Source organism: Stenella coeruleoalba (genome assembly GCF_951394435.1).
Source record: "Stenella coeruleoalba genome assembly, chromosome: 9".
Taxonomy (NCBI): domain Eukaryota; kingdom Metazoa; phylum Chordata; class Mammalia; order Artiodactyla; family Delphinidae; genus Stenella; species Stenella coeruleoalba.
The window spans coordinates 37,488,820-37,505,261 of NC_137155.1; the positions used below are offsets into that span (position 1 = coordinate 37,488,820).

General features: G+C 35.6%; 1 protein-coding gene across 5 annotated transcripts in view; it reads left to right on the forward strand.

Moving 5' to 3' along the window:
* Positions 1–16,442, forward strand: part of AGMO (alkylglycerol monooxygenase) — a 374,058-nt gene that overhangs the window by 147,280 nt on the left and 210,336 nt on the right. For all 5 annotated transcript variants that reach the window (XM_079932554.1, XM_079932551.1, XM_079932555.1 and 2 more), the window contains one exon: positions 10,722–10,825. In XM_079932554.1, the coding sequence (XP_079788680.1) occupies positions 10,722–10,825 (104 nt within the window). The remainder of the gene's footprint in view (positions 1–10,721; positions 10,826–16,442) is intronic.

A 16,442-nucleotide genomic window follows, 5' to 3' on the forward strand; every position in this document is an offset into this window, starting at 1 on the left:
AAACCATTCACAAAGGATAGACTGACCTGTTCCAGCTGGGACATCCAGTGCTGATTCACTCTGGCACCTTCATTGGACACCATCGCATTTCTTGCAAATTCAGTAATCTTCCAAGCTTCTAACTCATTTGCTATGAAGCAGTAAAAATTAGTTTCAGAACACAAAGGCAAATGGTAAGACCAATAGAAAGCCCTTATTATTGGCAAAGAGATCCTGGTAGGTTTTGTTGCTGTTGACAGGGGTAATCTGTATCCACTCAGGAGGCTTAATAGAGGAAGAATAAAGACAGATTGCAGCCACCTTCTAACTAGTGGTTTTAGTGCCATTTTTTCCTGCTTTCCTGTCTTTTCCTGACAATTCCTGGTTGTTTTGCTTTCCTGTTCACTTCCTTACGTTTCTCTCCTTTCAAACTTTGGAGGTTAATTTGTTCTTGGATTCTGTGACTTGTGGAGACAAATTATAGAAATCATTATTCCAAACATAATACAGCAGAAGTTCACTGGGTCTCACCACAGGCGAGCATGCTGCACAGAAGGAGTGCTTGCCAATCCTAGCTAAGTCTATTGACATAAAGACAGTTCTTCTCCCACGATTTCTGCCCCCAGATTGTGCTAGTTAGGTCATTAGGAGTGCCAAATATATGTCATTAAATCCTCTGGAAGGTTTCTTGCTTTTATTCTGTGTAAAGCATGTGGATTCCTTAGAATCTGAATATATTGGAAATCTCGTGATAAAATCACTAACAGCCCCCAAAACCTAAACCATGATATTACTGTGCTGTTGCTAACCAGGACCCACATGCACTAGAATTTGGTTTTATTAAATGGGTAATAAAGAGACATAAAAATTGTCAAATTCATAATTGTTTTAAAATGTAGTACTGATAACTTTTATTTCAAAGAATTTGTATTTAATTCTGCCAACTTCTGCAGAGAGGGATAGTTTTCCTATAAACACAGCTTATTTTCCACATGGTTGAAAGGTATGGGAATCTCCCTTAACCAAAAATCTCTCTTCACTAGTCTGTTGTATTTCTGGAAATGTCAGTATTCAAGCCACTTAATACTTCAGTTCAATAACACTTTTTCTATTGAGTGAGGAAGAGCTCCTTCCAACGGATTACCAAGGATATAATCAGTATTCTCTAGCAAATTACTTGGCCCATGGCCTAGGGCCGAGGTAATATTAATCTGAAGAGAAAGAAGAGAAATCTAGGTGAATATTTAGTCTTGGCAAGTATCAACGCCCAAAATGGCTAGGAGCAGAGGGATATAAATGGAGAATGATGGAGCTTAGAGAAGGAAGAGTGTGCATGACATCAAACTGTTATTCAGAGCATTCTTTTCAGGCAGCCTATAACCTTCTAATAGAGTGGACAGTAAAGTCAAAAATTACCATTTTATTCTTAAGCTAGTAGACAACCAGTTTATCTCATGGGTTGGAAGTGTTGCAGAGATTATATGGACTGACAACCTACAATAAAGCTTAGTCTACTCAGAGATGGAGTAGACTGCAAAGTAGAACTCTCTCTACTTTCATGTGTAAATGCACTACTGTTTCTTTCTACTCTTTCGGTGGAGCCTTAAGCACCATACTTCGTATCTGTGTACCTAAATGTGGAATGTAATATGAAACTATGTGTATTTTATATCTGTCTGCCTTGAATATAAATACATAAACATGCATACACACAAATGTACGGTAAATATATGCGTGTGCCTATGTGTAAATTACATTGGAAATGTACCTCATTTTCTTTTCTCCTCATAGATTCGCTTTCATCCTTCCCCTGTTTCAATTCTCAAAATATGTATATGAGCAATTTCCTCATATGGGTGAGCAATATTTAGAAATCTTAGTTGTAAACTGGCTCTTAGGAACGAGGTGCACATTTTCAAAAAGAAATGCACCCTTTTGAACTTAGGTTCTCAAATCTGCCTATATAAAGACATATAGTTCATCATAAAACTGAAAGAAAACTGTTCTATAGGACGTAATTACCATGTACAATAATATTTCAGGTGGGAACTGCTTTTAGCCTTTCAACTTGGGAAGCCAGGAGCATCTCTTTCTTTGCAGTGGGATGAGGAACCCCCTCTCACTTTCTGTTCCACCTGCCTGGCCTAGGCTGAAGGAAGTACACCTTTAATTTCAAGATATGGTTGGTTTTGTGTTTTCTGGTCTGGGACAAGGGCTCTAACCTGGAAGGTTAGTTGAAGATGGTGAAGTGTAGCGAGAGATTGGAAGTGAGAGACTTTGCAGGACTCATCCTAGTGCCCAGTATGAGTTCCTTTCTTTCAATGACTCCTCAAGGCCTGTCTGCTTCCCTTCCTATACCTAATACCTCTTGCCTATCATAGGAGCCTTTATTCCTGGCATTGTAATCTAACTCCCTGTGGAAGAGAGCGTGGTCCTATAGCTTCTCTCCTCTGCCAAGGAAAGCTCAGTTCTGCTAAAGTTTTCTAAAAGTTCTTACTCCTTGATCTGGCAAGGCAACAAGGAAAGTTTTCCTATTCTATATATATTTAGGTAGTAAAGGTAGAAATACGTTCATACATAACTAATAAAATGGTGGGTCTTTGGTGAGCAAAATTTAGATTCATCCGCATTGTGAGGAAAGTGAATAGTCAGGCTTGGGCTTTCCAGAGCAGGGTGGTGATGAAAGGAGAGGAGTATAAGGGCAGGAATAGTGTTGAGAAGACAATGGGGACTCTTGGAGGAGCATGGAAATGAGACTGGGGTATCAGATGCTACTAACAAGATATGTGACGTTTCTCTTTCCTTGACATTCCCAGCCCTGTTACACACACCTGCCCCAAGGCAAGGCAAGCCTTTCATTAGAATGAAGTGAGGGGAGACTCAAGGTAGTAGAAGAAAGAGAGAGAGGAAACATCTGCAGGATATGTTCTGGATTCCCTATTGCCATCTCTTTGAAGCACTCATTTTGGAAGGCTAATGATAAGAAAATACGTTACTTTGAGCTATGCTAGTTGGAGGTTGCTTTTAGAAACACAGGTACCCAGTATGCTGTGAAGTGATTTCCTCATAGAAGTCAGTCCATAGGAAACACTGAGTGATAGAGTACATAGATCTGTAATAAGGTCACTGATACTGGGGGGGTTTGCATCATATTCATATGTATTAAGAGCAAAAATTACTAGTGGGGAATAAGTTCATTGAGCGATAACAAATCCCAGTGACAGCACAATAGATTTATTTCTCATTCACATCCTGGTGAAATAATGGTCAGTGGGAGCTTTCTATTCTACCCTGGTAGCCAGATAGCCAAGATCCTTCTGTCTGGTTTCTTTGCATACCCTAAGGCCTCAGCGTCCTCCACTGAATATCCTGTCTGGCAATTGGAGGGGAACAGAGAGAGTGCAAAGGATCACACCAGTTCTCTACCCCTTCCCGGGGTGACACACATTATTTATACTTACACTGCATCATTGAGAATCAGACACACAAACCCACTGAGGGGCAGTGGGGCTGGAAAATATGATTTCTGCCAATGATAAAATTATTAATATGTAATAAGAAAAATAATCATTACTTATGCAAGTTATTAAATCTCATATATCCCTTTCCTCATTTATAAAATGGAAACTATACAAACATCTACCTCTAGTATAGTTCTAGATAATACATGAATTAATACATATAATGTGTTTAAAATATCCCCTAGAACATGATAAGCACTTTTGTGTGTTTACAATCATTGCTATTATTATTATTATTATCATCATTAATCAGTCTCATCTTTGAGTAAAGTCAAGGAGGAACTCATAGCATTTCTAACCATTAGGTAAGTAGGCAATGATCCAAATTTAAATTGTATGAGATATTGTAAAATCTCATTTCTAGAAAAGGTGGAGAATAGACATATAGAAAGACAGGTAGGGAAGGGGTCACTTAATCTGTCAGACAGAGTGAAGCTAATGTCTTCTTATATTTCATGGAAGCCTTGGTTATAATAATCTTTCAAAAGTTGTTATGAAACAATGACTACAAAGTGATGCAGGGCATGTATAATTTACACAGAATTATTTTTATTTTAAGGGATGTAAAAGTTTCCTGTATCAGCGAGTTCTTTCTATATCTTTCTTTTGCTTCTATTTAGTTGTAGGTTCTTTGAGGGATGTTTTTTGTTTGTTTGTTTGATTGATTGCATGCTTTTATCTATCAGAATATCCACAAAGATATACATAGTAGGGATTCAATAAATTAGTGCTAAATAAATCCTTATTTTTTAAAAAATACACAATTTAAATGAAATCTTTTCAAATATAATCTTAATTTTTAGACTTTCCTAAATGGATTTAAAATAGAATACAACTGAACTAACTATGGACGTGTCAAAATTCTGAAATTTTAAAATCACATTTTTCATTTTTAATGATAGTGGATATGGTAGGTGGAAATAACATTCTTTTATATCTTCAATTAATTTTAACATTTCATCTAAATAACAATAATAAGCATCATATTTTTTCTTGCTTTTGCATTGTATAGAAATGGAAGTTTTGATTGAAAAGGTGATATACATTCTTAAGGATTTATTTTGCTTCATACTAAAAAGTTGTATCTTTTATTTTTTGTTTAAATTTTGAAAGAATTTAAACATATGGAGAACTAGTCTTTTAAAATTCTGCATGCTAGTTTTTAAAGACTTCCATGTGAACATAAATTTAAAAAAAATATTAAAGTTGTGATTGCTAGAAAGATTAGAGAGACAGTTTAGTGTTTGTGACAATTTTAGAGCCATCATTTGTTACCTCCTCTAGAGAGATGATTTAATATCTACATGTTGCCAAATGTATAGATAAAAAGTGAAAATTTGGTCAGTCCTTCAGATGACTGGTTTCTATGATGCTGAACATCTGGATATATGCAAAATGTGTTGAACAAAAATATGGAGGTCCAGCCAGTTTATCAATTTTATTCTCATTGATTTGATACTTTTAGATATATTTAGTCATTTATGTTTTGGTATTAAGTGGACAAAGGATAGATTAGAAAAAAATACTCAATAAAGACTATCAATCTCTATTCACTGAATGAATTAGCAATATCATCAATTTTATCATCACTTTGATTTGTTGCTATAGGAAGTGAATGAAATTGTGATGACACAATTGATGATGTCATCATCAGTGCATTCATTGAGGGTATATTCTTTGTTATTTCACCAGCTATTAAATTTTCCATTTAGACTTGACTTCGACAGTTCGAGTCTGTTACTAATATTTTGATTGCTTAGTTCAGTTACTTTCTTGAAATCATTTATCAGTCATGCTTGTCTGTTGGAAAGAGATGGAACAAATTTTTAAAGGATACACTTATACCTGGTACTGATATTTTCAAATTCAGAGTGACAATTGTTTTCATTCAAAAATAGACTAGTTCAGTATTTTGTAGTGTTAGATTTCCTGCAAAAGGCAGTAAGCAGTAGCTCCAATTCAAGAGATTTAGCACCATCATTTAATAATGTGTGTTGAGCTCCTTAATGTCCTTTACTTACTGGAAATTACCAAATGCATGTCATCTGGGGCTCACAGAATAGTTGGTCCCAGTCACCTCCATTTCTGGAGGAGAAATAAAACTCCAAGAGGGGAATGAATGCATCAAATAAATCACTGTTGAGAGAGAGAGAGACAAAATTTTAAAAAGCTTTTTCTCCTTTAATGAAACTTTTTTCCCTCTCCCTTTTAATTTCATTTTTATTACTTATAAAATAAAGAATTTGAACTAAGTAACCTCATAAACTCCTTGCAGTTCTCATGTTCCATAGTTACCACACAATATGTTAAATGTTCCATCAAGTGTTACTAACATGCCTTTCTTGGTGCAAATACCAACATTTTGCAACTATGCCTGAACATTTTTTCCTTCATAACTCGAAGGTTTTCCAAATTATGAGTGAAGGCAACATCATCACCCCCAGGATGCCCCAAGACTTCCTGTCCACTACTGAAGATTAAATAGCTATCATATAGCTGTAAAAATTCCTTGTAGACCTTGTTTGTGTCTCAGATTAACCTAAAGAATTATTTCTCTCCATTTCATAGGTGACAAGAAATGACAGAAGAGACTTATTTAGATATACTTTAGATGTATAGTACATATAGAATCTGTTAGCTTCTAAACTACAAGTTTACTCTGCTTACAAATTTTCCTCATTCTGAAAAGTTTCTTGGAAGTAACCTCTGTTCTTATACACACTAAAAATATCTTTTAATGTAACTCTCGAGTATATAAATTGGATTTCATCAAAATTAAAACCCAGTGGTTTTAATTAGGTACTGTAAAAAAAATGAAAAGTCAAACCGCAGACTGGGAGGAAATATTTGTGTGCAGAATATATAAAGATATCTCAAAACTCAATAATAAGAAAACAACCCAATTAAATTGTGGGCACTAATTTTGAATAGACAAAGAAGACATATAAATGACAAATAAGCACATGGAGAGGTAATCATTGTCATTCGCTATTGCAGAGAAGCAAATTAAAATTTCAATATGATAATAATACACACCTATTAGAATGTTATCATATAAATAAATAAAAATAAAATTAATAATGTCAAGTGCTGTCAGAGATGTGTAGCAAATTTAACTCTTGTATACTGCTGGTGGTAATACAAAACGGCACGGTCAGTTTGGAAAACGTTTTGACAGTTTTTGACAACCTAATGTAAACATCCCATACAGTTCAGTAATCTCACTCCTGAGTATGTGCCAAAGTGAAATGAAACTTATGTTCACATGAAAACTATACTAGAAAATTTATAGATGCTTTATTTGTAATTGCCAAATACTGGAAACACTTGAAATGTTCAACTACTAAGTGGATCAAAACAAAACAAAACAAAACAAAAACTGTGGTACATCCATACAAATGCAATACTACTCAGCAAAAAAGGGAACAAACTACTGAAAAACACAGCAAAATGGAGGAATCTGTGATGCATTATGCAAGTGAAAGAAACCAAATCAGTGGATACTAGGGACTGAGAATGAGGTCAAGGAGAATTGACCACAGTATTAATTTTCTACTGCTTCGTAACACATCCGTGGCTTCTCTCACGGCTTCTGTAGGTCAGAAATCAGTGCACAGCTTGGATCAGTGCTTCTGGCTCAAGGTCTTTCATGAGGCTGTAGTTAAGCAGTTAAGCTGTCTGCTGGCTGTAGTGTTATCTGGACTCAAGTGGGGGTGGATCGGCTTCCAAACTCACTTACATGGTTGTTGTTGGGATTCAGTTTCTTGTGGAGTTTGGGTTGAGGAGCTTAGTTCCTTGCTAACTGGTTAACCTGAGGCCTCTCCTAGTCCCCTGTCATATGTGCTTCTCCAAAGGGCAGTTCACAACACAGCAGGTGACTTTGCTCAGACAGAGTATATGAGAGTACAAGAGAAAGCACCTAAGACATAAACCACAGTCTTTTTATAACCTAATATCAGAAGTGACATCCCATAACCTTTGCCAAAATTACATTTACTAGAAGGGAGTCATAAAATCCAGCCCACACCCAAGGGGTGGGTTTATACAGGGGGTTGAACACCAGTAGGCAAGAATCACTGGGTGCCATCTTAGGGGCTGCCTCCTATAGGAATCCTCTGGGTCCCATGGATTCTTACTTCTCTCACATTCAAAACACACTCACCTCTCCCAAGGTCCTAAACATTTCATCCCATTACATTATCAGTTCAAAGTCCAGAATCTCATCATCTGAATCTGGGAGCCATGGTAGAGTCAGCCTGCCATACACAAAGTGGAACAGGGAACTTTTAGGGGTGATCAACACTGTTCCATATCTTATCTTGATTGTGACAGTGATTACACAGTGGTGTTTGTTTGGCAAAAACTCATAGAACTAAATATCAAAAGGGATGAATTTCACTGTATGTAAGTTGTACCATAATTTACAAAAAATAGAAACAAGGTAACAAACTCAAGAATGTAACATACATACAAACACACATATTACATTAAATTTTGGCCAAACAAATTGAATGATTGGTCAATGTATTAATAAAATATATTTAAAGAAATCTATATTTTGGCACTGGAAAGTAGCATTATTATTTCTAATATAATTAAAAAACCATAATAACATATCATATGCTTAGAAAATCAATAATTTTTTCTTATAGAAGAAGAAAATTATTATTATTGACAACTTATAATTTTATTAATTTTTTTCACAGAAAGAAGTTTACTGTGATAATATCAATTTTTTCTCTTTAACATTTGGTTTTCTTCCTTAGAACAGACAACTCATCAATTCAAGTATTAGGGAAGATGAACATATATATAAATGTACTATTAACTTCTCCTCATTTACTAAAAAACTGTGGGGACAATTTTCTATAAAATGTATTTTTATAACCACTTTTGAAAATAATTTACTTCAAGTAAACTGAATATAGTTTGTGAAAAAAAACCTCTGTATTTCTTCTTGTTTTTCCCAATTCTGAAAAGTGACAGAGGTAAGGCAGTGGGATCCAGTTACTGCACCCTGTTTATACAGCTGTACTTCATTGAATGAAGGCTTGTGTTACACACAGTTTGTGATAGGAAGTAAATGCTTTTAAAACAACTATAGAGACAGGTCTTTAACCTCCACCCTCATGGATTCTTTGTTCCACCATTTAGCTTCTGTGGAGATTATAAGGAGGTAGTTCCAATGCATATTGTTACCCTCTAATTAAACCCCATCTGATTAGCTCATCCACTTGTGAACTCATAATATGGATACGTTATGATGAATTTTTTTAAACAAAAATCCTGAAAGGCCCAACAAAGTAGTGTTTTTATTTGTAATGAAGTTTTTATGTGACAGATTCTGAAATGTTCAATAATGTGTATGTTCTAAAGAGAAAATGGTGTTCAGATTACTTCAGATGTTCAATCTGTAAAAAGTTTTAAAAGATTTAGGAGATTCATCAAATTTATTACCTCTTAATAATATTCCACACAACATCTGAAGATTTCAAGTGCCATGGGATTCTTTGTATCTCTCTTATTTTTATAGCTATATAGGCTAGTCAGTAAACCAGAGATTTAGGTTCTAGGTTATTTCAGAGATTATGCTTGGGAAGTTAGAGATCATTATGGTGAAGTAGTTCTCATTTGTGTAAGAACAATTTCCTTCATTGCTCGGGTAGAAATACAGGGTCATTACTAGGAACGATTAGAATGATTAAAGTATGAAACCAGTCAGGATCTAAGTTAGATATAAACTGATGGTTTGTGAAAATACTTGCCCCACTTGAAAATATATGACTTTAATAGAAATGACTTCTGATAGAGCTGTGTATTCATAATCCTGTTCATAATCTCATTCTCACAGAACTAAGTCTTTCTTATATCTCATTTGTTTACCAAAACTCTTTTGCACATTTTATTTGGTAACTCCCTACATAGATTGTCCACAGACCTTTCATTTCCTAAATGAATGGCCAAGAAGAAGTCCACCCAGAATGACTATATCTATGTCTATGTCTCCATTTATCCATGCTTTTCATTTTAAAAATTTCTAACAAATTGTTCTGCCATGTGCCATGTATTTTAACTATGAGTATATGGCAGCTGCAGAGACCAATAGCTCAATATTTCCACTTTTAGGTTCACTGTTCAGTTCCCATGCATCCAAGCCTAAAAAATTTTAAATTTCTAATCTATACTGGCAGGGATACAATTATCACATCATATGGTTAATTCTATCTCGTGTATTTGTAGCAAAGGACAAAATATAACTTAGTTTAGCTAAGAGCATACTTTCTTTTACTAAAACAGAATATATGGCATTTTGATCTGTAATTCTGGTAGGAAATGAAAAATGAGGGCAGAATGAAAAATGAGAGCAGAATGAAAAATGTGGGCTTGTTTTCTTAAATTCCATATACTTAGGTGGTTATTATAGTGGCACATTTGCTGTAGAAAAGGCAAGCAACTCTCCTTTAGGTATATATGAATCTCAAGACAGTACAAGGGCAATTTACATAATGTTCGGTGAAAATTAACAATTTGCATTTTCTTTTTTATTTTGAGGACAAACAGCAATTATGTGGGACAATTTTAGAAATGGTATACTGTTTTGGTGAGGTATGGGAAGAACTATATGTAACTATTAGTTATTAATATATATCTGTAAATAAAACTGAAACCTTAAATTTTAGGGCCAGATGTTATTCTGCTTTGCCTCTTATTCCAATAGACAGATTTTGAAATTTCTTAAAAAGCCATTAGGGAAGAATATTATGAAATATTTCATTCCAAAATTTATGCACCAATTTCTCCCATCAGAGTACTCTTCTTTAATTAGAAATATGTTATCACATGCTGAAAACTTATCACAATGCATTGACTGTATTTGTTACAACATTACCAGTTGGCTTTTATGATTTGTCACATTGTAATATGTTAGGAAAGTGTAAAGTTTGGAAGTCATTTCAGTTTGCTGAAGGCATTTAATTATATCACATACACTATACATATTTATTGGCTGTGTTTCAATTTTTTTATTTCTTTGTAATTTATACCATCTCTGCTTCCAAAAATGATTTGAGGCAGCTCATTTTAATTATAATTATATTGGCTAGGTTTTTCAGAGATGTTCGAGATTTTTCTTCCTCACTCAACAGAGCAGCATACATAACTGAAAATGAAAATTGCTTTGTTCTTATTGTCATGGCTCATTTCAAATTGTGTGTTTTGCAGAGGTTAATTTTATGTGGGCTGCACACCAAACACACCACAGTTCAGAAGACTATAACTTATCCACAGCGCTGAGACAGTCTGTCTTCCAACTGTACACTTCCTGGGTAAGTTTATGAAATTGAATAAAGGTGATAATATAATTTCATTTAGTCGCAACTGTTTCTGTTTCCTCCAAGTAAATGAATAGAAGCTGTTTTACAAAAAATGCTTCTTTCTCCTCTGTAAGGCCAGACACTAAAGTGTTTCCTTCTCCTCTGTGAAGCCAGACACGCATGAAGGAAGTGGTTTTTTCCAATGGTAGTCTTTTACTTGAGGCCCCAAAACTCACGGTGAGAAAGTGGCTGGCTGTTCTTTATTTACTGTCAACTGAGGAGTGTGACATATAGACAATGTATCTCAATTCAAATATATGTAAAGATTTCATTACAAACTTTTAAAAACAGTTTTTAAAAAATCCGTTCCCATTTCTGGATGCTTGAGTAAAATCTAATTAAATTCTTTGCTTTTTATCTATGTATTAGCATAGTTAGTACAATGCTCAACAGAAAGTTTGGCTCTAAAGTATTTTAACATAAGGAAATGACAAGACTAATGAATACCAGAAATCGCCTCTAGTTCTAAGATTCTTCTCATTCTCTGGGCAAACCTGGTCCACTTGGTATCAGACCTCATCTGTGATTGTCCCTCTTTAGCTCTTCTGAGCTGTCTAAAGTACTGCTGCTAAAATGCACCTTGAGCTAGAAAGTCAGAGTTATCAATGTATAAGTGCATTCATCAGTAGCTGTTTACTAATGATAAATTATAATGATAATAATACAAATGTTCATCTGTATGGTTCTTAATAGTTTGCATGTATAATACTTCTATTAGATATGATTATTGAATATTTTCTATGTGCCGGACAATCATCTAAGACCTCTTTATGTATTAATTCATTTGTTTTTCATGACAACTTCAAGGCATAGGTACTAGTATAACTCTCATTTCAAAATGATAACTGAGTCCATAGTTTAGTCACAAAACTAGCAAAGGGAGGAGTAGAATTTGAACTCATTCAACCTGGCTGCAAAGATCTTAACCTCTACACTAAATTCTCTTCTATGTACCTCTGTATTGTTTTTCACTTATGTCATATCTTTTGATCCCTGCCCCCCGTGCTATGCTAGATCAAGTATTACCATTATCAGGTACCTGTAGGTCAATGAGGTTAATTACACAACCAGTAAGTGACAAAGTCCCATATTTGAAATCAGATTCTTCATAATCAATAGAAAGATGTACTGGCATGTGTTCTGACCCAAACAGGAGCATAGGCCATACAAATGGATAAGCCAGTGGTGGCACTAATACATTTGCTGCAAAGGATATTGAAGGAAATCCACCCCCTGCTCCCCACACCATACACCTATGTTACAGCTTATATTAATTTCCTAGGCCTGTTGTAACAAAGTACCACAACCTGGGTGGTTTAGAACAACAGAATTGTATTGTCTCACAGTTTTGGAGGCCAGAAGTTTGAAACCAGTGCTGGCAGGGTCATGGTCCCTCTGAAAACTCTAGGGGAGCAGCTGTTCAAGTCCTTTCTCCTAGCTTCTCCAATCTTCACTCCCCATGGGAGTCTGATCTTCACATGGGGGTCTCCCTGTGTCTGTGTTCAAATTTCTCTTTTTTTATAAGGACACTAGTCATGTTGAATTAGGAGCCCACCCTACTCCCTTATGACCACATCTTAACTAATCACATCTGCAATGATCCTATTTCCAAACAAGGTCACATTCTGAGGTATTAGGGAATAGGATTTCAACACATGAACTTTAGAGTGACATGATTCAATGTATAACACAGCTCTAAGCAATATACATGGAAAAGAAAGAAAGAAAGATAGATAGATAGATAGATAATTTCCCCCTCACATCTTCTATAGCCAGCTTGTGCTGGAACTTTAGAAGGTTAAAAGTAGAGGAACATACTACCTATTACACGCTGTATATACCTCAAGACTGGTCCAGTGAATGGAGGCAAGGACAGGCTCCTGACTGGGGAGGAGAATACTGTCCACCCTCCCTTCTTAAGGAATAGCTGCATTAATACAAATTGCTATTATCCTATACAAAATAGGCTGACTATATGACTGATTAAAATAATAATCTCAAAAATATTTATTCTCTCCTGATTTATATATTACTCTTTGCATAAGGATAACTCAAACCACCAGTAGTTACATTTTGGGGGAGAAAGTCTCCAAGGGATGTAGCTATGTTGGAAGTTGCTCCAGGTAAATCAGTGTCATTAATGAGTTAATTATCTGAGGAATGATCAAAGGAAAATTTTCTATCTGAGCATCAGAGATTTCAGAAGTAGAAGAAACCTGGGAGATACGATATTTAAATCATCTATTTTTAAAGCTACAAAATGAATCTCAGGGGAGCCCACCCATCAACCAGTATTGAACATTGTTGGCTGGAACAGTCCAGACATCTTACTCCCATCTTTATCCTGGTCTAGCTTGTGTCCTTTCCCCTATTATATCAATGCATCCAAAGATACAGATTAGTGAAAACTGAAGTGAAATGCAGGTTCACACCTATTTATTGCCAGACTAAATTCCCTTTATAACCTCTTATCACTTTGCCAAAGACACAGAAAATATGCTGAATAAGTAAATGAGCATTGGGAACGCATTACAGCTTTTAATTTGGGGTGGAGATGGGGAGGAAGAGAGGATTTCCAGTATGGGACATGAAAGGTAGAGATTGTCAATCAGCCTGGATTCTTGGTTAATATTTGTAAGTGTGCCAGAGGATAACTTGGATGGTTTCAGGATCCGTGATGGTTGCCAGTCTGTGATAGCTCTTTCTAGACATTAAAATCAGAGTTGTCAGGTCTCTTCATTTTCTTTGCATCTTTTGTAAGATTCTTTTCATCGATACAGCTATATAAGGCATATAATTTGGTAGCTACTAAGGTAACAATGTATTTTAGAACAAATAATAAATGGGTCATGTCTTTGGAGAGAAAATTGTGAAATGAAAAGAAAAATTAAGCTCAGAGTGCTTTTCTTTGACATTACTATGAAAATTAGGGTGGCAGGCCTGTCATTTAAAGTAGTTAAAGATGAGAATTTATAGCCATACTTTTTGCATTTTTTAAATCCAGTTTTAGGTGATTTAACATTACTTATCCCCAAAGAGCTACAATTAGTGGAGTAACTTTTTTTCCCCAAATTATTGATTTTTTTTTTATTGAAGTGTAGTCAATGTACAATATTATATGTTACAGGTATACAAAATAGTGATTCATAATTTTTAAAGGTTATACTTCATTTATAGTTATTATAAAATATTGGCTATATTCCCTGTATTTGTTGGGGAAGCTAGTAAAGTAGTCGTGTTCAGGCTTCAGAGGCCACACTAGGCCTCTCTCTGACCTGACAATGACACTAAAGCCGGCTGCATGCCAAACTGCTGAGCTACACCCAGGCCAAAGGGGTGGCGCCAGCACACACTGTAAACCACTAGATAAGATAGAGAGTAAGTCCTGGGACTTCTTGCACCTTGAGGGTCTGGCCAGCCCCTGGGGATCAAGAACATTCCAAGACTTATGAGTTAAGACCAAGGCATTTATGACAATAACCAGAGCTGCAAGCTTGCATGTAGGTTGATTGTTATCAGCCTGCGGCCTGGTGCTAAAAACTGGGCTCCTTCGAGTGGCAAACTGAAGTCTCACCTGTGGGGTGGATGCACCGCCTGGGACCCTTCCCAACTGGGACTCCAGCTTTCTGTTACTTGGGACTTCCCAGCTGCTATTTGAATCTGGATGTAGGTGTCGGACCAATCTGATGATATATACTCTGTTATGTCTCTCTAATACTTTTATTCATCCCCTTCTAATGCCTGTATATTGAAATTAAGTTAAATAATCTTCTATTAAAAAATTAATTAAGTCTGCTCAGTTGTGTGAGATGAGTGGTTATTTTGCCAGTGAATCCAACGAACCTTGAAACAGAAAGAAGGATTTCAGCAAAACAGTATTGTACAATATATACTTGTTTATTTTGTACAATTATAGTTTATACCTCTTAATCCCCTATCCCTATATTGCCCCTTTTGGTAGCACCTTTTTAAGTGAGGCTTATTCATTATAATTAATTATTATAATTAATTATAATAATTAAATACATTAATATTAATTATAATAATTAAATATATGGTTTTGCTTGCTACTTCAGTCTTTTATTATACATCTTAATAATATAATGCCTTAAACATGATAGTCTCTCCACTTTGCAAATAATAAAATGTGTCTAGACTCATGAATATTATGTAATATATAATAGGGTCAAGGTTAACATCTCATTTTCTTCCAACTTTATAAATAAAATATCTGAATGCTACAGCTTTATATTCAAAACATAGTTATAGAAGTGCTCAAAAAATAAAAGAATGGGATAAGTCAAAGGGTTACAGGAGCCAATTTGAAAGAGCTCCCAATGGCCAAAATGTGGAACAATTTGAACAACAAAATATATAACATAGTGTGAAGTTATAATCCAAAGTATAAAATAAATATCTTTGAAATCAGTCCACATTGACATAGATAAATGATTAAATACATAAATAAATAGGAACAAATAAATGGGAAACGAAATCCCCTAAAGAATTTCAAGAGAATTTCAAATTATATATGTAGATACTGCCCCCATCCAGGAAATGGAGGTTAATACCTCCTTTACCATTGCCCTTTGAGTGTGGACTCTAATAACTCCTTCACAAAGAATAGAGTATGGAAAGGGACAAAGGGTGGGGTGGAAGTGGAAGTTTAACTTTAGATTGAAGAAACTTAGCGAACACAATAAATCGCGGGTCAAAGTTTACATCATCAGGTTGTATTGGTAGCAGGTACCCTTTGATAAGATGTGATAAAATTATGCTGTTGGTATGTACCCTATGACAAGATACATGGGAATGGACCTTCACCCCTGTGGTCTTTGTCACCAAAACCCATAACCCCAGTTTAACCATAAGAAAAGACATGTGTCAAACCCAAATTGAGTGACATTCTACAAAATACCTAACCAGTACTCGAAAGTGTAAAGGTTATGAAACACAGAGAATGTCTGAGAAACTGTCACAGATCAGAGGAGACTATAAGATACAAAACTAAATGTAATGTTTTATCCTAGATGGATCCTAAAGCAGGAAAAGAATATTAGGGGGGAAGAAAAACAGAACTAATGAAATCTAAATAAGGTGTAGAGTTTAGTGGAGTTTAGTTAAAAGTAATGTACTGGGCTTCCCTGGTGGCACAGTGGTTGAGAGTCCGCCTGCCGATGCAGGGGACACGGGTTCGTACCCTGGTCCGGGAGGATCCCACATGCCGCAGAGCGGCTGGGCCCGTGAGCCATGGCCACTGAGCCTGCGCGTCCGGAGCCTGTGCTCCGCAACGGGAGAGGCCACAACAGTGAGAGGCCCGCGTACCGCAAAAAAAAAAAAAAAAAAGTAATGTACCACTTTCACTTCCTTAGTTGTTTCAATGCAGCTTAGTAATATGTTAACGATAGAGAGTCTGGGGGTAGCAGGGGAGGTAATGTGGCAACTTCCTATATTATCTTTGCAACCCTTTTGCAAGTATAAATCTATTATAAAATAAATAGTTCATTAAAAGATAGAGCTACATGTCCATACCTGCATTTTCAAACTCAGAGCCACTGTAGATCATATA